Here is a 19,467-nt window from a genome sequence, read left to right on the forward strand (position 1 = left end):
TTAATTTGAATACATAATTTGCTATTGAGCAAAAAAATTTTATTCATATAGTTATAATACCAATTTAATATTTAAAGAGAAGTCATATTTTTACTATATTTTTTTCTATTAGAACTAATGATCTTTTAGTTCTTTTGTTTTTTTAAAACATTGCTCTTTCTTTTAACAACCATTAGATTAAATAAGTTCATAAACTTTATCATACACCACACTGTATTGAATCTCCTTGTTTTTGAGTTTCATCCACTTCCGATACTACATGACAACAACAACTTCTAGGAAAAAACATCAACACATATCTTAGTGTTTTCTACTAATATTTGAATGTTCTATGGCAGCACTAAGATATGTACTCTTAATAATTCCAATATCACATCCGTTCAGTCCCTTTTTACTCATCAGTCTTCTACGATAGATTTGGATCTTGAGAAAATGTGTTTTCAAAATTAAAAAAAAAACCTCCCAAAATAGTTTATTGGAGAAGATGACAATATCTATACACCTGGAAAATTCTTAAGTTGTAAATGGGTTTTTTTCTCACACTAATAATAATATGGGTATTTCATAAAACTTTGCCTCTCTATTGTTTTTCATTCTAAACTTCAATTTTATTCGCAAGTTCTTAGATGGTGAAATGATTTTGGGCCCTTTTAGATTAAGGCATGTGAAATTGAAACACAACCTGTGAAATGATAATTAGATTTGTTTCTATCCATGAGATGAAGATGGTGAAGAAAAGACATTAAAGTCTTGGCTCTGAAAATCAATTTCATTCTTCTCAATCCCAAATTTACACCAATACTGCAAGTTGTGTTTATCGTGATAGTAACAAATAAATTTATGGGTAATTATTTGCAGACGGTGGAGAAAGGTCAGGGAGGATGCAGGTGGTGGGAAGAGAGATATCTGTTGAGAGAGATAGAGAGAGTGAATCGACTAAAGTAAGAAATATTTAGATCATGTATGTTTATTTAATCCAACGGTCAATTTTAGTGTTACACAAGTGAGGGACTTAATTGAGCCCTCACCCTAGAAGTTACCTTAACTTAATATTTACATTTAAAATTAAAAATATTTTTTAATCCTCACATCAAATAAAAATTAAAATATGAATATTTTTGAAATCGATTATTTTGAGGAATAATTCAACCTAGATAAAAATTGTAAATATCTAACAACCGCATTTAACATTAATTTTATAATATATATAAAAAAGTTTTATTTGAAAAAATATCTTAGAACATCTCTTAAAAATCATATATTTTAATTATAGTGGATGAACAAAAAAACATCTCGTTTTAATTTTCGCCTTAGGCTTCACATTATGTTAGGCCGACCCTGATTGAGTAGAAGAGAGTGGTGGTGCAGACTCAGTTGGTGTTGTCAAACTTGGTGATGCAAACTCAGTTGGTGTTGCTTGGCTTGTGTTAGGCCGAGTTGCTTCTTGTGCCAAAGACATTGTTATTAACAGTTTGCACACAACCTTGTTATGTCCATCCATATCAACCTACTACACTTGATTCTAAATTTTGTCAATTTCAATTGTGTCTCATATTTTCTCCATTTTCCTACACTCTAACCCATTGTAACCTAATTTCAAAAGTTGAGAAGTTCATAGTGTGATGGTTGTGTAATACAAGCAAAACAATATCATTATTTGTTCCATTTGTAGTCTCTTCCATATTTTGGGTTGACATTATTTGTCACACTCATCGCCGCCGTAAAATATTTCGAACTTATCAAGTTTGCTAAGGTATGCCAACCAAGAAGGTATGGCTTGATGAACTATAAGTAATAAGTCAAAAACATGATCAAAATGAGCAAAAATATTAATCAAATTGAACACATTCTCTTTTAATATATAACCAAAAAATCTAAACTTATTTAAATATTCAATTTTTCTTACATCAAAAGGAAAAATGAAGGTAAGTTAGTTGTCACAATAATCTTTACATTGAACTTTCAGAGAATTGCATCGCAGTAATATAATTTTTTCAATTAGAAGTCAGAAGGAGATATACCTTAAAAATTACACTCAAAACTAATAACTATGCTTTTGTTGTAGGGAGAGTGATGCTTTATTCAGTGGCGGAGCCAGAAATTTTAGGGAGTCCGGAAAAAAAATTTATCCTGTTTTTACTAATTTTACACACTGTTTCTATTAATTTTGTCCTTGATTTTGTCTAAAAAGTTTGCCCTTGATTTTGTCCTAAAATTTCACACCCTATTTTTACTAATTTGTCTTTAATTTTGTCTAAAAATTACTAATTTTGCCCCTGATGTTGTCTAAAAATTGACTATTAAATGGGGAGTATACAACAAAAGGAGAGGTTTAACCCGGGCGCATGCCCGGGATCGTGGGTTATAGCTCCGCCCATGGCTTTATTCCACGTTCACATCCTTGTATTGAACACGTTCAAAAAAAAGTTATGATAAAACAAGTACTCAAGAAAATACTAATAAATTTAACTCTTACTTTATATTGCATACATTGACATTATAATAGATAAGTTCAATTATTGCCTCAAATGATTATTACACTAAGATTGTTCAAAGAAAATTGCAACTAAGGCTCGTAAAAGAAAGAAGATTGCTCAGATTAAAGAAGAATCCATAACCATTCGAAAAAGGCTCAACTTTTAAAACCTTTCTGACATTGCTTTGATCACTACATCAAAGGCAATTTGAGAAGTTTAAATGAATATAGATCAAATATTACTTTGATTGCACAATTAAAAGATATAAACATACTAACGACAAGAAAAAAACAATTCTTATTGCAGGATAAATCAAGCAACAATAAGAGATATTACAACACACTACACTTTAAAAATTAAACATAAAACTACCATTTTCCTTGAAAGGATCACGAAAAAATTCACAAGACTTACATTGATAACCATTGCATTTTAACCTGCATTCAAGTATCATTTCACGCAAAACACACTATAATATGTTGTAACCTAACTTCGTAAACTCAGTAAACTCACCCCCATGATGCAAAATACACTAAAACATATTATTCATGACCTGTTCAAGCTAGACAAAGTAGAAAGAATCAGTGAGGAAAATGAAGAAACAAACAAATTCTCATTTTTATTAAGTTCAAATATTCACACCTTTTTGAAGAATGAAGAGGAATAATGGAGCTAAGTAGTTGTAGTATTCGTCTGTCTTCCTTCAAACGTGTACGTCTTTTAGGAATTTCTTCTTTTGGGAATATGATTCCAGGGTGTACGACTTAGTCCTATCTTCTCCTCGTACTGCTCGTGCTTTTAAAACCTTTCTGACATTGCTTTGGTCACTACATCAAAGACAATTTAAGAAGTTTAAATGAATATAGATCAAATATTACTTTGATTGCACAATTAAAAGATACAAATATACTAACGACAAGAAAAAGATAATTCTTATTGCAGGATAAATCAAGCAACAATAAGAGATATTACAACACACTACACTTTAAAAAGTAAGCATAGAAGCTACCATTTTCCTTAAACGGATCACGGAAAAATTCACAAGACTTACATTAATAACCATAGAACATATGGCCTTGCATTTTAACCCGCATTCAAGTATTTTCACGCAAAATACACTCTAATATATGGTAATCTAACTTCGTAAACTCAGTAAACTCACCCCCATGATGTAAAATACACTAAAACCTATTATTCAAGCTAGAGAAAGTAGAAAGAATCAGTGAGAAAAATGCATAAACAAACAAATTCTCATTTTTATTAAGTTTAGATATTCACACCTTTTTGAAGAATGAAGATGAATAATGGAGCTAAGTAATTGTAGTATTCATTTGTCTTCCTTCAAACGTGTACGTATTTTAGGAATTTCTTCTTTTGGGAATATGAGTCTAGGGTGTACGACTTAGTCCTATCTTCTCCTTGTAGTGCTCGTGTTTGTTTAACAAATAAGATGAAATAAAGGATACTATGTTCAAAATAAACAACAACAAAAAAAAAAAAAACATGTCAAATTACATAATGCCAATTGGATTGCTATATATGCATAACTTAACATTTTTTCTCAAAGTTTAACAAATAGGGACCAACTTGACAAACTAAATGGTATTTGAGGAACTAAATATAAAAATTTATTAACTACTCCCTCCGTTTTTTATTATAAGTCGTTTTGGAAAAAAAATTTGTATTTAAATATATGTCGCTTTACAATTCCAATGAATAATTAATGCTATTTTTCCTATTATATCCTTAAATATTTATTATTCTCTCTCCTTTCAATTATATAAATTTATCTTCCACATGTCATTAATGAAGGATAATTTTGTAAAAACCTTCATAATTTCTCATTTTCATACAACAATTATTATTTTTCTTAAGTTGTGTGAAAAGTCTAAAACGACTTATAATAAAAAACGGAGGAAGTAAAAGACTAAAGTGAAATATTAAACTAAGTCAAAGGACTAAAAAAATGCATTAAATCTTATAATTTTCATATATCTATCAAAATTTTACAAAAATTATTATGTACATTTAATATATAAATTAATATAATATATAAGATTACAGTTAAATAGGTTGATATTATATGTCTAATACATTTTTCTATAAGCTTTAACGCAACCTATTTTAATTAATAGATTCTATTATCAAACGAGTTAGACTAATTAAATGGGTTGACTTATTTGCATCCTATAAAGATAAATTTATATAATTATTATGTCAATAATTAATAAATTATTTCTTTTAATTCTCCTAAATCATTCTATCAATATTATTTTTTATATTATATGATATTTTTTACCCAAAAAAGTTCTTATAAGTTTTATATATTCCCCAAATTACCCATGTGACTTGTGAGATTGAAAATGATTAGTTTATAATGAAAGAAAAATATTAGTTATTTATCCCCCAAAAAATAGGATTAAATATGGAGTAAAAGAGTGCGTATGATATAAATTCAAAATTTAAACACATGATATAAACTCTGATTAGGTTTAATTTAATTTATTTTAATTTGCATCCACTTGACGATGAAATTGAGACCAAACTCACATCTGCAATTTTTAACTCTCCAGTCGTCTTCTAATTCTTCACTCTCTCTGTAACTCGCTTCTCTCACTCACCAAACCCTAATTCCCAATTTTACCACTCTCGCCGCAATCTCTCACCATCGGATTCAAAAATCCCAACTTTATATCAATTACTTCGTTTCCAGTTATTGATTTGATCTTATACATATTTAATTTGATTTGATTTGATTATTCTCACTCTAATCTCACGATGAAAGAGGGTAAACTAAATCATCAACTTCAGCACCAGAACGGTCATCTTTCTCCTTTCAAATTCGCCAAATTGCTCGATCCAGAAGCTTCATGGGACAAGGTTTCTGTTTAATTTCTGTTTTTAATGATGTTTTGTCTTCTTGTTGTTCGATCTAATTGAGTTGTTTTCAGGAAATTTGATTAATTTATCACTCAACTAGGGTCTATGCTTGAAACCATTAATTTACTCTAAATTTTTAAATTGAACATCAATTTGATATTTAAAACGGACCAATTTGAGTATGAAGTTTTAATTGATTATATTTAGGAACAAGTATCAGTGATTTGGATTATTGCTTGCTTGGTTTAGAGTTGGCAGAAAAAAAAAACATGTCCTGAATATGTTCATAGATTCATTAATATTGTTGGATTGAAAGAAACATATAATGCATCATTTAATACTAGTTACTGTTATGTGTTTAGTTAATATGAGTTGTGAGTTTGACAGTGATCTCATGACCCAGATTAAGCATTTAGTTTTGCTGATTTGTTGGAAGTTTCTTCTTTTGGGCTTTAATGCAACATTGTAATACTATTGGATTCATTAATTTAACATGTTTGCTGGTGGGGTATAGCTAATATGGGCTTTGTGTTAGACCATGATCTCATGATGCATGATCATCCTCTGCTCCAGATTAAGCATTTAGCTTTCGCTGATTTGTTGGGAGTTCAAACTCCCATTTTGATTTTAGTGTAGTTTCTTCCTTTGGGTTTTTATCCCTGTTTAATTTATAGAAAAAATACTAGTAATTGTTATGCGTTGTTGTATGTAGTATGTGTTTGATATGCATGTAGCTTCTCTAAATTGAGGAGGGCTTTTTAGAAGGTCAATGATCTGCTTTGTGATAATTTTGCACTCCTCATTTCAGAGGAGCAAATTGTATTGAGTTGATCTCATTGTCCTAATTAGTTTCTTTATTTTTGTCTTTCACCCCCCAACCCCAAATAGGATCAACTTGGTGATGTATTGCATTGGATTCGACAAGCAATGGGCCTTATATTCGGATTACTTTGGGGCGCCTTTCCAGTGGTGGGAGGATTTTGGTTTATCCTGTAAGTGTTTGTTTTATTTTATCAATTGTGTTTGTTCATTTTAAAGTTGTCTATCACTCTATTCCACATGCCATTGCCTTGCCTGATGAGTTATTCTTTCCGGAATTCTCATATTCGTTGATGATGTGATATCGTGCATAGACAACTTGATTGGTTTTATTACTTTGTGCCAACATAATTTGATGTCAATGCAATTTATAAATCTGAAAATATTATCTGAAATATCAATGCTGCAGAAGATTTTATTGGGTATATTTGCTCTAACAAGTTGTGATCTCATATTTGCATGACACTTTGAAGTGCATTCTAATATTAATTTTCTGCTCTCAGTACAGGAATTAAGAAACCCCCTATATGTGTGAATTTTAATCAAAACCAGCTCATAAAATAAAAAATAAACCTCTTAAAGAATAGCACAAATTAGTTCTTTTTGTACCATTATGTATGAATATTAATAAATAAGATTAAGTTAGGTGGATCGAGTGATATTCTGATAAACTTCTTATCATGGGCAGTTATGGGTACTTTTTGTACTATTATGTATTAGATTTTTTTTTTTAAATTGTCGGTGAGGTGATTTAACTGTTGCTTTGTGAGGTGATTTTTTTTGTACAAAGAGAATCCTTACCTTCATCATTTATCTTTCCCTACCCAGATTTAGGAAAAATCTCTATTTTCCTGTTCTGCTTACAACCTGTAACATTATTTTCCAATTAAAATATAACTAGTATTGTTTTTCTTTCACCTCAAATGTGAGATCTTTGTTTACTAAAAAAAATGTGAGATCTTTACATACAAGTGTGAGGAAGTTAATAATAGTGCAGACACTATATTTTTATTGGAAAACATACCACAAATCCACGAGCACTACGTAACTTTATGAGTTTGGTCTTTAAAAGTAACATTCCAATATGGTCTAACACTTCTTCAGTTTTTGTTTGTTCCTAAAGTAAAGTTTTCCCGTTTGCATTGCAGCTTTTTAGTTTTGTCCTCCGGGATCATATATGGTTATTATTCAGTAATATTGAAGGTTGACGAAGAGGAATTTGGTGGCCACGGATCCCTCCTCCAAGAGGGGCTTTTTGCTTCTACAACTCTATTCCTGGTAATGTAGTCTATATTTACTCTATTAACTGTATAAATTTTTCTATGGCCTCACAAAATTTTTAATTGTTTCACAAACTGAGCCTGTTTCTCTACTGTATGCAGCTTTCCTGGATTCTAGTCTACAGTTTAGCACACTTCTGATTGGCGAGGAACTTGAAGTGTTGCTAATATCTCCGAGCGTCTGTGACTTTTAAAAGTTTATATTTGATTTCATGTTGGACCATAGTGTTCTGAAATCAATGAGAAAAATGTGGGTTGTGCGGGTATTTATTTTCTATGTAAACCATTCTGATTTTGTGGAGGATGAATGAATTTGCTGCTGCTTTCCATGATGGCTAGTAGCTGTTCTAATTAGCATTTCGAGTGACACCACATGTTTGTGGCAAATTATGGATAGAATTAACGACAAACAAAATTCTGTTAAACTGTTGAATAAAGGTGCTTGCAGGCAAATTCTTCTAAAGGTCATTTTTGCAGTTGTCAAAATTATTCATGCTGTGTCTGTCTCAATATTTTGTCTCATTGATGCCTCAATTAAACACTTGATTAGTGTTGGATGGTTTGTTTATAATCTAAACTTTTTTTTTCCTTTTTAAAATTTGTGTTCATTCTAAATTAGTAACAATGAAATGGAATATTCGTATTACAATTGTGATAGATAGAGTATGAATGACTAACTAGGAAGAAAATGTTAGATCTATTTGTGAAAATTGTAAAAAGAAAATATTCAATCTATATAAAAGGCTTCTTCTAATGTGCACAAGTAAAGGTTAAATGGTGCACAACTTTTTCCACTATAAAATTGAAGTGATCCACCAATTTACTCATTTTTCTTCCCCTCGCCTAGAGTCGTAGTCTCCCTCCCCCTCTCACCAGTCACCACTGCCTATTGTCATTTTCTGTTTCACACTCTCCTCTTTTATCAAATCCTTTTTATCCTCACTTCAAACCATCTATTGCAATAATAAGAGTTTACTATTCGACAAGTTTTACTTCCTTGTCGATTTATTTTTGTGAGCTAAATTTCATATCGGTGCTTAATGTGAGGAAACGAAAGCTCCCCTTGTGTTCTCGATGCCATTGGTGACGAACCCATCTCCAAACGAAAATTAAAGCTATTTGAGCCCAAGTTTTAAACAAGTTAATAATGAAGAAAACAAATTTGAAACTTAAGAATACTTGGATGAAATAGTAAATGACCTATTATCTCTTAACCTATATGTCTTGAGTTCAAACTTAGAGCCTTGAGCACGCAAGGGAAGATTGCAAAGGATGGCAAAACACTCCCTCAACAATAGAAAAGATCAAATTTAAAGGAGAACTAATTCACCAAATTAAAAATTCTTTTGACTATCTACAATTTTACAATTGTCAACTTATCAAACCAATATATTTTCATACTTCAATATGCAATAAATGCCAATTTAAAAGTAGGCAATAGAATCCACCAAATAAGAGAACGGAAATTGATCACAAATAAGTGGTCCAAATTTGAAAACCTTTTGATTTGTACTACTGTAGGAGGAACCAATGGTGACACCTTGAAATGATTGGCTTTCAAGTTGCTTTCAGTAGACACCAAGTTGTATTTGTTTTTTTTTTAAGTGCAGTTGTGTGGCTAGAACTCAACAAAAGCAGAGAGGGTGAAGGGTTTTATCGCCGTGGTGGAAGAGAAGGTGGCAAACCTGCAAAACAAGTGCGCAGCGAGGCTGGCCAAACAGTCGGGTATAGGGTGGATAGTTAAAAGCATCATGAACATATTACAGTGATCTAATATATTTTTGCTGAGACCAGTGTACTTTATTTTACTAATGGCTAGCAATTAGATTTCAACACATGTTGGTTTACATTTGACCTTTCATCTCCAACATTACATTTCAATATCTATAATCATCCGAAAAACTACAGCTATTGACGATGAAAAAACATAATAAAATCAAATAAATCAGGCGTCCAGTGATTGACATATCAACTCCTTTCTTTCTAGCTAGAAGTGTACAAGTTGGCTTAACAGACAAAAACCGTTTTAAACTAAACAGAAGTTGCTTGTATTTCTTTCCTTATCCTTAATATTTTCAGAAAATTTACAGCTCCCTTTGGCGTCTGGATTTGCGCACAAGGTAAATCCGCCCATAAACCCATTGTCTACCAAATCTTGAAGTTGATTGCTGCATATGATAACATCACGTGTTATACAGAAGAGAATAGCTCTTGCAATTCTTGCATTGCACTGTATATTTCTATACTCAATAATATTTGAAATCAAATAGCAGCCTAGTTTTATTACCTCGATCTCAGTGCGAAACTCCAATAAGCATTCACATACATGGCACTTTGCTCTATGGGGTGAGTTAGCGTTGTCTGTTTTTACAAACGCAAATACCTGAAAAATAATCAAACTCATTGAGACACTTTGAAATAGCTTATGAAAATAGTTTATGATATGTTATGTCCCTTAGTTGTTTTTAACTTATTTCCGTAAGTATCTCCAAGTAGCTAACTGTCATAGATTAATTTTAGATAATTCTATAAAGTTCAATCTCACTCAAATTTCAATAGAACAAAGATCTGGTATATACAATAAGATAATTGCTTATTGAATAAGTGTTTGATTAAATTGTGTATCCAAACAAGATCATTAGTCTAAGACACCATGCAATAGTCGAGGGGCTATGACTAACCTCTTCTGCACAATTTGGACACGAACCCTTTAGTGCTGCCAAGTCGTTCCTCCATAAGCCTTGAAGAACTTTAACTGTAAAAACGGGAACTTAAATAACATACAAATACAGAAGCACATCGACATTGAAATGAACTAATAAAAAATTTTGTTGTTCCAAAAGTTTGTATTGAGAATTCTATCAATTGAACTAAAGAAAGGTGTTTAGCAGGAAAAGAATTTTACCTGAAGCTGAAGCAACTGGATATCCTATGACAAAACCGAGTGCCATGAAGATAATGGTATTCACCATGAAAAGAAACCCTAGTTCTGATCCTCGGCTACCATATAATCCTGAGTTAAATGCATTTTGATGAGCCAAGCTGATGGTGTAAAACATTGGTCCAATACAAGCTGAGCAACCAATTGCAAAAAAGAGAGTCCATGTACTCGCCAATGTAAAAACCATAGATAGATCTTCCTGCCCTACATCCACATCATTCAATATTAAGGTGAAGAAACCAAAAATAGAGAAAGAAGAGAAGGAAAAAAGGGGTAGAGGAACCTTAACACTCAAACTAGATGAATATACTATCATTATGTCACAAAACATGTAACAACTAGAGATATACAATAGAAATAACACATATAACAAAACATGAAAATAGCACCTTCTCAAAAACAAAAACACAGAAACAACATCAACAACCAAGTTTTATCCTATTAAGTGGGATCGACTACATGGATCAACTTTCTCCATAATGTTCTATCTAGATCCATATGTTTCTATCCAAATCGTTCATTTCGAGATCTTTCTTAATAATTTTTCTTATAGTCTTTCTAGGTCTTTCTCTTCATCTAATATACTCTCCTTACCACCAAATCTACAAGCCTTCTTTCTACATGCCTAAACCACCTAAGTCTATTTCCCACCATCTTCTCTACTATAGATGCTACTGTGCTACCCCAACAATCTGTCTAATATTTTCATTTCTAATCCTATCTTGTCTAGTCTAACCAAACATCAAAAGCAACATCCTTATCTTTGCTACACTTACTTTATTCTTGTGTTGATTTTTAACTGCCAACAAAAACACAGAAACATGAATATTATATAACTATCAGAATTTGTTACTGAACCCAACTCAACCAGACAAAATCAATTTCAAGATGAGCGATACCTATTCTTCATAAACTCTTTTTAGGTCTTATCTATAATCAGTGCAGCATTTGAATTTTTCTCAATAACAACTTTGTCAGACACATCAAAAGTCAATAAGGAGTAACCCAACATCATTCTTTCCAATTCGAATTCTTAACATTATTAAGAGAATCATGCAACCACAACTAAAGTATCAACAACTGAAACTGGCGATTTTTCATGAATATGATTTCATAGCTAGAATAAACTTGTGAAGAAAATTACCTCAGCATCAGCATAAGTTGATTGCCTCCTAATACTGCATCGAGGATACTTAACAACTGACTTGGAACCATACCACTTAAGCTTCAACTGTTTCATAGTATAAGTAAAGATTCATAAGAGAAGTGTAATAATATAACAAGTTAAGAATCATGGTGAATTGGGGGAGAAAGATACCTCAACTCTATCAAACATGTCATCAAGTATCAAAGGCTCTCCTCTGTAATATGCATCTCTTGCCTATAACCAAACACCACCATGTTAAAAACACCTTGAACAACTTCAAAAACCAGAAGCAGAGTTATGGAAAAAGTGAAGACTGAAATTACCTGAGAATAAAGAGCTTCAAGGGTCTCTTTGGTGGCGGTTTGAAGAGGACCGACATATATACAAGATGGACCATGAGGACGGTCGTCGCAGGTTGCAGAGATCCGAAGAGAGATTGAAGAAGAAGAAACAGTGCGGTTGGTTTTGATTTTGGATAATTGTAGCACCGTCCATCCACCCAAAGCGGTGTTGCTGCTCGTGCTTGCCAACATATTCATCCCAATTTTGGACCTTGTTTCTTTCTTTCTTTCTGATTTTGATATTATATATGTTAGAAGCGAACAAACTTTGTGTCTTAAAACTTCACGTTACTATATTTTTTTTATGTCTATCTCTTCTTTCTTCTTGTAAATTTCTAAGTATGTTAAAAGACACTTTTTCTATTTTACTTTTTCATTTGATTAGCTAAGCCTAAATGTACTGTAGGATTGGGATTTGATGCAGTTAACAAATTCCCATAGTCACAAACTTTTTCTTACCATCTAATCAAGTTTACTTTTTCTAACCATCTAATCAAGTTTGGACGAACGACTATTTTTAGTGAGCCGTTCGATTTTGATCGAACGACTAATACTATCTTATAGTGTGAATGGAGGGATAGGTGACTACATGTAATCTAATGTAGGGTGGTAAACGAACATTTCTATCCCGTTTATGCTACCTTGAAAAAGTTCGAAAAGAATAGACCGAACAAGACAAATAGAGTTAAGAGTGTGAATTTTGATTTGCTTGGAAAAAAAAAGTTGGAATAAGAAATGTATGCGGACATTGCATTTATAAAACTTAAAAATGCAAATTTTTTGTCTATGTTCGAAAAAATAGTGCTAACCCAAAAAAATAAAACCTTAAACCGTCTCAAAAAAATACAGATTAAACATACATGTTTAACAGTGCTAACCCGTTTTGTCACATGTGACAAAAATAAATGTTATGAGATTTATTAAAGAGGGTAGAAACATAGCTTGTGCAAGCCACATTGCAATGTGAATTTTGAATATATAAAAAAAATACAAAGATGAAATACAAACCACACAAATATAAAGATACACGTATGGGGAAGAGTTTAAACCACACATATAGATATTAATCTTCATCGGTCCTAACTTTGGAGTTTGAATTTAGTATTAATCTCATTGGTCCTAACTTTGGAGTTTGAATTTCTTTGGATTGAGACAAAACCTTTCATAGAGAATATTGACAATAAATAAAAATAACGTGTAAAATTAATATTTCAGAAAACAATGAAAAATTATAATTTGCGTTTGCCGGGAGTCGAACCCGGGTCTATTGCTTGGAAGGCAATTATCCTGACCGTTGGACTACAAACGCTCGTTGAAAGAAACTTTGATGTTACCTGTATAGAACTCAATACATTTTCCGAAGCAAGTAAAAGCAACAACTCCAAAAAAAAAATCACGCCACTTCACCCTTGCGTTTGTATCTATCAGAAAGAAACAAATCAGAGTATCGGTGAACTCAACTCGCCGGAAACTACCGTCGAAATCGGTCGTCGACCACCAGAAACAGTGAGAAACTCCGTCCATTTTTCCATTTCTTACTAATTTACTCTTTCTCATACGATTCCGCTATTGCGCGCTAAAATGTCTCCATTCATTGATATGATTTGTTCCAATTTCAGATTAGAATGGATGGTCGGCATCAGAATCAGAATCAGAAAAACAAATACAGTATAATTGTTCCTACCTATAATGAACGACTCAACATCAGTCTCATTCTTTACCTTATATTCAAACACCTTTCGTAATTTCTATATCTCTTCAATCTTTCTCTTCTATGTTAACCCTAATTTAGTGTAGAATGCAAATCTTATATTATGTCAATCATCACGAAACAAATTGCGGTTTGCTTGAATTTCGCATTGTTATAGCAGGTTTTTTGATGAGATTTTGCAGTAAATAGCATATACCTCGGAACAGTAATGATTTGTTCGAATTCTGTTACACTATAGCACTACTTTACAATACTGACTAAAGTTCTTTTTATTGGTCTTATAGAGATGTTGATTTTGAAGTTATTGTTGTGGACGATGGAAGTCCCGATGGTACTCAAGATGTTGTAAAACAACTGCAGCAGGTCTATGGAGAAGATCGGATTGTAAGCATTTGGATTTACTATTTGAATTTTCATGTGTAAATTAGCGACTAGTAATTTGTGACCTATTATGTTTTTTGAGATTTATCTCGCTCCTTTTGTATTGCTTAGAGTAACCATGCTTATTCTTGTGGTTACAGTTGTTGAGAGCCAGGCCTAAGAAGATGGGTTTAGGTATGTACCTGATAGTTTTACTAATTGGTCTTTGATAAAAACTGGCATTTGATGTGATTGATTTGCAGGAACCGCTTATATTCATGGCTTGAAGCATGCGTCTGGAAATTTTGTTGTCATTATGGATGCTGATCTATCACACCATGTAAGTTATTCAGTTCACTTGTTGACAATAGGTTGCGGTTATGGATAAAGGTTGAATTTGAAAAGGAATAAAAAATTAACAAGACTTGGATGGACTTTGAGATTTTTAGTTGAGAATTTGTAAGTTGCAGCATTGTGTTTTTATTTCATTATTCTTTTTTCTGACCTGTCTAGTTGTTCTGCAGCCAAAATATTTGCCTGGCTTCATTAGGTAAGAAAAGCTTTCAATAGTGTCTTTGTTTTTATTGTTATTTGCCACAATTTAACTCTTATTGTTTTTTCAGAAAGCAGTTGGAAACTAGTGCTGATATAGTCACTGGGACTCGTTATGTTAAAGATGGTGGTGTGCATGGATGGAATCTTATGCGGAAACTAACAAGCAGGGGAGCTAATGTTCTTGCACAAACACTTTTATGGCCCGGTGTGTCAGATTTGACAGGGTCTTTTCGGTATAGAGCTCGATAGTGGATATTAAACAGTTTGGATAGTGTTGTTGTTCCCATGTTTACTGGTTAGAGATTGATGTATTGTTGTTCGTTGTAGACTTTATAGGAAATCAGCGCTCGAAGATATCATTAGTTGCTGCGTTAGTAAGGGATACGTCTTTCAAATGGAGATGATAGTACGGGCATCTAGAAAAGGGTACCATATTGAAGAGGTGCAATTGCTTAATTCGGGAACTTACGGTTATTCTTTATGCGAACTTGGTTTTTATTTTGATTTCATAAGCTCATGAACTTGGCTGTAGCATTGATCATCACTATATGGGCCTCCATTTATAATAGTACATAAGTTGATATACCTGGTGTTTTTTTCTTTTTCTTTTTTTGATTTATAACGTGTAATACCTTTTATTCATAAAATTGTAAATTGAATGTTGGAACACCATTTTTAATACTGTATGAGTTATTATTGGCTACAGCTTACAAATGCCTGCTGGTGGAATCTAGAAATGTTTTGCCAATGCACATACACCCCTAATCCTGTGACTTCGGTTGACCCAGGAAATTGCCTTGAGTCAATTATTATTGATCACATGTATGTGCTAGTCTGTTGATGCAATCAACATGCATTTTCATGCAGCCATTCTAGTATCCATATGTTGAACATAAGCTGTAGCTGTAGCCGTGGCTTTACTTTCTCCCTATTTTTTCAAATTACTGACCCCGTTGCTGATAAATTCAGTTTTGTATGACATATTATTAATCCGAAGGATGTGTTTGATATTAACATTGGCAATTTGAATGACAGTCATACTCATACTCTCCTGTGCTTTGTAGACCGTCTGAAATGATAATTATTCACTCCGTATTTAAATCTATTTATGCATATATATCAGGAGAGCATTTGAATACTTGATGGTTTAGCTTTTCTTTTTCTCTATAGTGTTTGTTAAATCCTCATTTCTTTCTCAAATACTTGTAGAGTAGATGGCTTAGAGTTCTTAGTGAAATTACCCTGTTCAAGCTTACACTTTGTTCATTATTCACTTTGTAACTTACCTTAGTTTCACATGTGTGCAGGTTCCAATCACATTTGTTGATAGAGTATATGGAAGTTCAAAGCTTGGTGGATCTGAGATTGTTGAATACTTAAAAGGCCTAGTATATCTTCTGATGACAACATAAAAAGATAAATGATAATAACTCATGTATGTCTTTCAGTTTGGCAAAAACTCGATAGACATTGTAGTTCAATATACAACAAGTTTGGTTGCTAGAATCTTCATAGTCTGCGTTTTTGAGTTTTGTAGGAGGCATCTTATTCAATAACCCAAGTTTATAACCATTGGAAAATATCCATGATTAATTTATTTTGGTTTAGCTGAAAGTGTGACTTACTTTGATCTATTTTCTGGTTTTTCCTTTCTGTCACCAAACAATAATACGCGACTCATTCTAACAGGAAATACAACTTCTCAGTCTAGAAGATTTCTTTTAACATTGCTTGAATGAATGTTTATTGTTTATATTCGATAACAATGAACGTTTTATGATGCAAAAAGGACCATATAATTTCTTTAATTACCCTATAATTTATTAAATTTCATATAAAATGTAAATATATATAGTTTTTAAATTTGTTCAACTATTCGTATTAAATATTTTTGAATTAGATAAATGATAGATTAAAAATTATAACATCAAACAGTAATTTTGTTAATAGTAGTGAATAAAATTTGAAGGTTTTTTTGTGTGTTTGTAATAGTGACTTAAAAAAGTGCTTTATTTTTGTTATATAATAATAAATTATTCTTTTACTACCTTATAAAGAAGGCGTATAAAAATAAAATAGAAATAGTGTGTTGAGTTAATTAGGTGGCGTGGGAAGGTAAACAATTCCTGTCAAAACCAAACAGACCCTACGACAAACAAACAACATTAAACACGAGACATGCAAAAACAAACCAATTCCTAACTTTGCTGGGTCTTGTTTTCTCAACTTATTCAAACCCGTTTCCAAATCTATATACACGGAGATAAAAATTCATTTTCAATCCTTTTTACCAAAATGTGTTAGAAACCTGAAATCTCTGCCAAAAAGGGTAAAAGGGTCACATCATAATGGGAGGAGGTAGGGACCCACATGGTGGTAACGTCGAGGTTAACATTCATTCCCACCGTGACGATTCCGCCGTCCATAATGGTCATGGACGTGGGTCTCAACCGTCAAATCCTCCTGCCATTCATGATCGTGATTTTAGGCTGTTTGATCGATGGTTCCCATGGTTGGTTCCAACCTTTGTGTTTGCTAACATTGTTCTGTTTATTGTTACCATGTATGTTAATGATTGTCCTAAGAATTCCTTTAATGGTTCATGTGTTGGTTCTTTCCTTGGAAGATTCTCCTTTCAGCCCCTCAAAGAAAATCCCCTCTTTGGTCCTTCTGCCACTACGTGAGTTTTCATCTCATTCTACTTGATTACAGTTATGTTTGGTGTCTGTCAGGACTCCGACATATGTGATTACATTCAATTAATTCACTTTTTGAAATTATTATCGGAGGTGTAAGTGTTGTGTCTGGTGTCTGCGTTGGTACTTTGTAGAAAACGACATACTATTAATTAAGTCATGTATAATTGAAATTTCGGAAATTTCTATAATTGAGAGCTTTCAAGGGAAATGATGTTTTGGCAATAGCTAATGGATTAGTACTAGAGTTTCTTGTAGGTAGATATATCTAATTGGAGATTTTTGTGATGTGATGCTGAAAGTTTTTTACATTTTCAGATTAGCGAAGATGGGTGCTCTAGTAGTAGATAAAGTGGTTGTTGAACACCAAGTTTGGCGCCTTCTCTCTTGTATATGGTTGCATGGTGGAGCTATCCATGTACTTGCTAACATGTTAAGTCTTGTTTTTATTGGAGTTCGGCTTGAACAAGAATTTGGATTTGGTATGGTTCTGGTAATTATCCTTGTATTGTTCAAGTATATTATTATATGATTTATATCTATAGTGACCAACAATGCTCAAGTATATTTGTGAATATTCATTGTTTTGTTACAGAGATGTTATGGAAGAAGTTTCATTTTAGTCCTATCTCAGTTGCAGATTGTAATTTCTATGTTGCATTTTTTTTTTTGCAGTTAGAATTGGGATTCTGTATGTGGTGTCTGGTTTTGGAGGGACTTTGCTGTCTGCTCTATTCATACAATCAGGTATCTCAGTTGGCGCTTCTGGTGCATTGTTCGGCTTACTTGGAGGAATGCTCTCCGAGATTTTGATAAATTGGACAATATATGCCAATAAGGTGAAAGAACCATCACACATGTACAATTCAATTTCAACGGCGCTTCCTGATAAATGATATGTTTTGTCTTTGCGCCGCAGTCGTTTAATTTCTTTCGATTTTTTCTTGTGTTGTTTTTCAGCTGGCTGCATTGTTGACTCTAATAGTCATTGTCCTAATCAATTTAGCTGTTGGAATTCTTCCACATGTGGACAATTACGCTCATCTTGGAGGATTCGGTTCCGGGTTTCTTCTTGGATTTATCCTTCTTATTCGCCCACAGTTTAAATGGATTAGCCAGAAAAGATCTCCCGCCGGATTTGGACCTTCTGTAAAACATAAACACAAATCTTATCAATATGCACTTTGGGTTTTGTCTTTCGTAATACTTGCTGCAGCGTATGTTCTATTTAGTTTTCTTTCTTTCTTTTTTGTATATCCATTTTATTTTCTTAGCAATATTATTGCATTAATATCAATGAGTACGTATTTATGTAGGATTAGAACTTTGATACTCTTCGTTGCAAAAAGTTTGCTCGGAGATTGAATTAATGTTATTTGCTTATAAAGTACTACTATTTAATAGTTTTGGATAATTTTGACAGATTGATCGGGGGGTGTGTTTTGCTCTTTCAAGGTGTTAACTTGAACGAACGTTGCTCGTGGTGTCATTTTTTAAGTTGTGTTCCAACCTCAAAATGGAGTTGTCAAGAACCTAAGCTTTATTGTGAGGTGAGTACTCATTTCTTGTGTATCACCCATCAATTTATTCTATTCTATTTCCTAGTTGCTAGAGCTATAAGCTAATAGAGTTAATTAGGTGACTTGTATGCGAAGAAAAAGTACTATTTTGTTCAATTCAAAATATTTAAATTGTTTTTGATACAATATTCTATGCAGACGATGGAAATCGGAAATCAAGTTAACATCACATGCATGAGCAATGGGAGAAGTGACATTTATCCTCTGTCAAGTACTAGCTCTTCTGAAATGCAACAACTTTGTTCGCAACTTTGCCGGGGATAGATAGACCGATACACATGTAACATTTCTTGAAGGGACGACATTGAACAACTTGTGTATATGATTCATACTTGGTAGTGCAGATAAATTCTTTCTTTTTATGATTGTTATGCCAGACATCATGAGTATATATTGTTTTCAATGATTTTTTCTATATCCTTAGAGCATGAAATGATGTCAACTATTATTATTCTTGTGTAAAAGAGAGCAAAGGAATGGATGTTGTATTTGGTTAAAGAAGTAAAAAAAAGCTCAAAAATTGTAAATAATGTCAGAGATTAAGGATGTGTAATTCTAAATATTATAGGTGCCACTATTTTTAGTAGTAAGAGACCTAACTAGTGAATTTCTTCCTAGCTTTATGAAACTGATGGTGCATGTGGGGTGGAAATAGAAACCAGTGTAAATTGGGGTTTGGA

General features: G+C 32.6%; 4 protein-coding genes and 1 non-coding gene across 6 annotated transcripts; 3 read left to right on the forward strand and 2 right to left on the reverse strand.

Annotated features, from left to right (window-relative positions):
* Nucleotides 1-4,974: 4,974 nt before the first annotated feature.
* LOC131635522 (uncharacterized) lies at nt 4,975-7,919 on the forward strand. Its single transcript, XM_058906148.1, has 4 exons — nt 4,975-5,357; nt 6,246-6,349; nt 7,325-7,454; nt 7,559-7,919. Exons 1-4 carry the CDS (start codon nt 5,256-5,258, stop codon nt 7,595-7,597), a joined length of 375 nt encoding a protein of 124 aa, XP_058762131.1. The 5' UTR covers nt 4,975-5,255; the 3' UTR covers nt 7,598-7,919.
* Nucleotides 7,920-9,205: 1,286 nt separating this feature from the next.
* On the reverse strand, nt 9,206-12,153 carry LOC131635520 (uncharacterized). Its single transcript, XM_058906145.1, has 7 exons — nt 11,868-12,153; nt 11,716-11,778; nt 11,542-11,628; nt 10,362-10,596; nt 10,138-10,211; nt 9,744-9,839; nt 9,206-9,624 (listed from the first exon to the last, which is right to left on the reverse strand). The coding sequence occupies exons 1-7, from the start codon at nt 12,081-12,083 to the stop codon at nt 9,541-9,543; spliced, it is 855 nt and encodes a 284-aa protein (XP_058762128.1). The 5' UTR covers nt 12,084-12,153; the 3' UTR covers nt 9,206-9,540.
* Nucleotides 12,154-13,122: 969 nt separating this feature from the next.
* TRNAG-UCC (transfer RNA glycine (anticodon UCC)) lies at nt 13,123-13,194 on the reverse strand. Its single transcript has one exon. It is a non-coding gene; the product is annotated as a tRNA-Gly (tRNA).
* Nucleotides 13,195-13,222: 28 nt separating this feature from the next.
* LOC131635521 (dolichol-phosphate mannosyltransferase subunit 1-like) lies at nt 13,223-16,125 on the forward strand. Of its 2 annotated transcripts, none has more exons than XM_058906147.1 (9): nt 13,223-13,391; nt 13,505-13,626; nt 13,881-13,980; nt 14,118-14,151; nt 14,220-14,296; nt 14,481-14,506; nt 14,580-14,744; nt 14,839-14,981; nt 15,819-16,125. In XM_058906147.1, the coding sequence occupies exons 2-9, from the start codon at nt 13,511-13,513 to the stop codon at nt 15,836-15,838; spliced, it is 681 nt and encodes a 226-aa protein (XP_058762130.1). In that variant the 5' UTR covers nt 13,223-13,391; nt 13,505-13,510; the 3' UTR covers nt 15,839-16,125. The 2 variants fall into 2 exon arrangements, with proteins under 2 accessions (XP_058762130.1, XP_058762129.1); XM_058906146.1 differs by having other exon boundaries at nt 13,233-13,391; nt 14,839-14,953.
* A 445-nt stretch (nt 16,126-16,570) lies between these two features.
* Nucleotides 16,571-19,251, forward strand: LOC131635519 (RHOMBOID-like protein 1). The gene is made up of 6 exons (XM_058906144.1): nt 16,571-17,191; nt 17,526-17,689; nt 17,883-18,046; nt 18,168-18,424; nt 18,631-18,757; nt 18,926-19,251. The coding sequence occupies exons 1-6, from the start codon at nt 16,860-16,862 to the stop codon at nt 19,049-19,051; spliced, it is 1,170 nt and encodes a 389-aa protein (XP_058762127.1). The 5' UTR covers nt 16,571-16,859; the 3' UTR covers nt 19,052-19,251.
* Nucleotides 19,252-19,467: the final 216 nt, after the last annotated feature.

This window comes from Vicia villosa, unplaced genomic scaffold (genome assembly GCF_029867415.1).
Source record: "Vicia villosa cultivar HV-30 ecotype Madison, WI unplaced genomic scaffold, Vvil1.0 ctg.001503F_1_1, whole genome shotgun sequence".
NCBI classification, from domain to species: domain Eukaryota; kingdom Viridiplantae; phylum Streptophyta; class Magnoliopsida; order Fabales; family Fabaceae; genus Vicia; species Vicia villosa.

Bases quoted from the DNA above. Each gene is read 5' to 3' on its own strand.
- LOC131635522 (XM_058906148.1), top strand. From the start codon at position 5,256: ATGAAAGAGGGTAAACTAAATCATCAACTTCAGCACCAGAACGGTCAT. The intron at 5,358-6,245 runs GTTTCTGTTTAA...AACCCCAAATAG, and splicing joins CAGAAGCTTCATGGGACAAG to GATCAACTTGGTGATGTATT. The intron at 6,350-7,324 runs GTAAGTGTTTGT...TTTGCATTGCAG, and splicing joins GGAGGATTTTGGTTTATCCT to CTTTTTAGTTTTGTCCTCCG.
- LOC131635520 (XM_058906145.1), bottom strand. From the start codon at position 12,083: ATGAATATGTTGGCAAGCACGAGCAGCAACACCGCTTTGGGTGGATGG. The intron at 11,779-11,867 runs GTAATTTCAGTC...GTTTGGTTATAG, and splicing joins TTGAAGCTCTTTATTCTCAG to GCAAGAGATGCATATTACAG. The intron at 11,629-11,715 runs GTATCTTTCTCC...ACTATGAAACAG, and splicing joins ACATGTTTGATAGAGTTGAG to TTGAAGCTTAAGTGGTATGG.
- LOC131635521 (XM_058906146.1), top strand. From the start codon at position 13,511: ATGGATGGTCGGCATCAGAATCAGAATCAGAAAAACAAATACAGTATA. The intron at 14,152-14,219 runs GTATGTACCTGA...ATTGATTTGCAG, and splicing joins GCCTAAGAAGATGGGTTTAG to GAACCGCTTATATTCATGGC. The intron at 14,954-15,818 runs GTGCAATTGCTT...ACATGTGTGCAG, and splicing joins AAGGGTACCATATTGAAGAG to GTTCCAATCACATTTGTTGA.
- LOC131635519 (XM_058906144.1), top strand. From the start codon at position 16,860: ATGGGAGGAGGTAGGGACCCACATGGTGGTAACGTCGAGGTTAACATT. The intron at 18,425-18,630 runs GTATGTTCTATT...TAATTTTGACAG, and splicing joins TTCGTAATACTTGCTGCAGC to ATTGATCGGGGGGTGTGTTT. The intron at 18,758-18,925 runs GTGAGTACTCAT...TATTCTATGCAG, and splicing joins AACCTAAGCTTTATTGTGAG to ACGATGGAAATCGGAAATCA.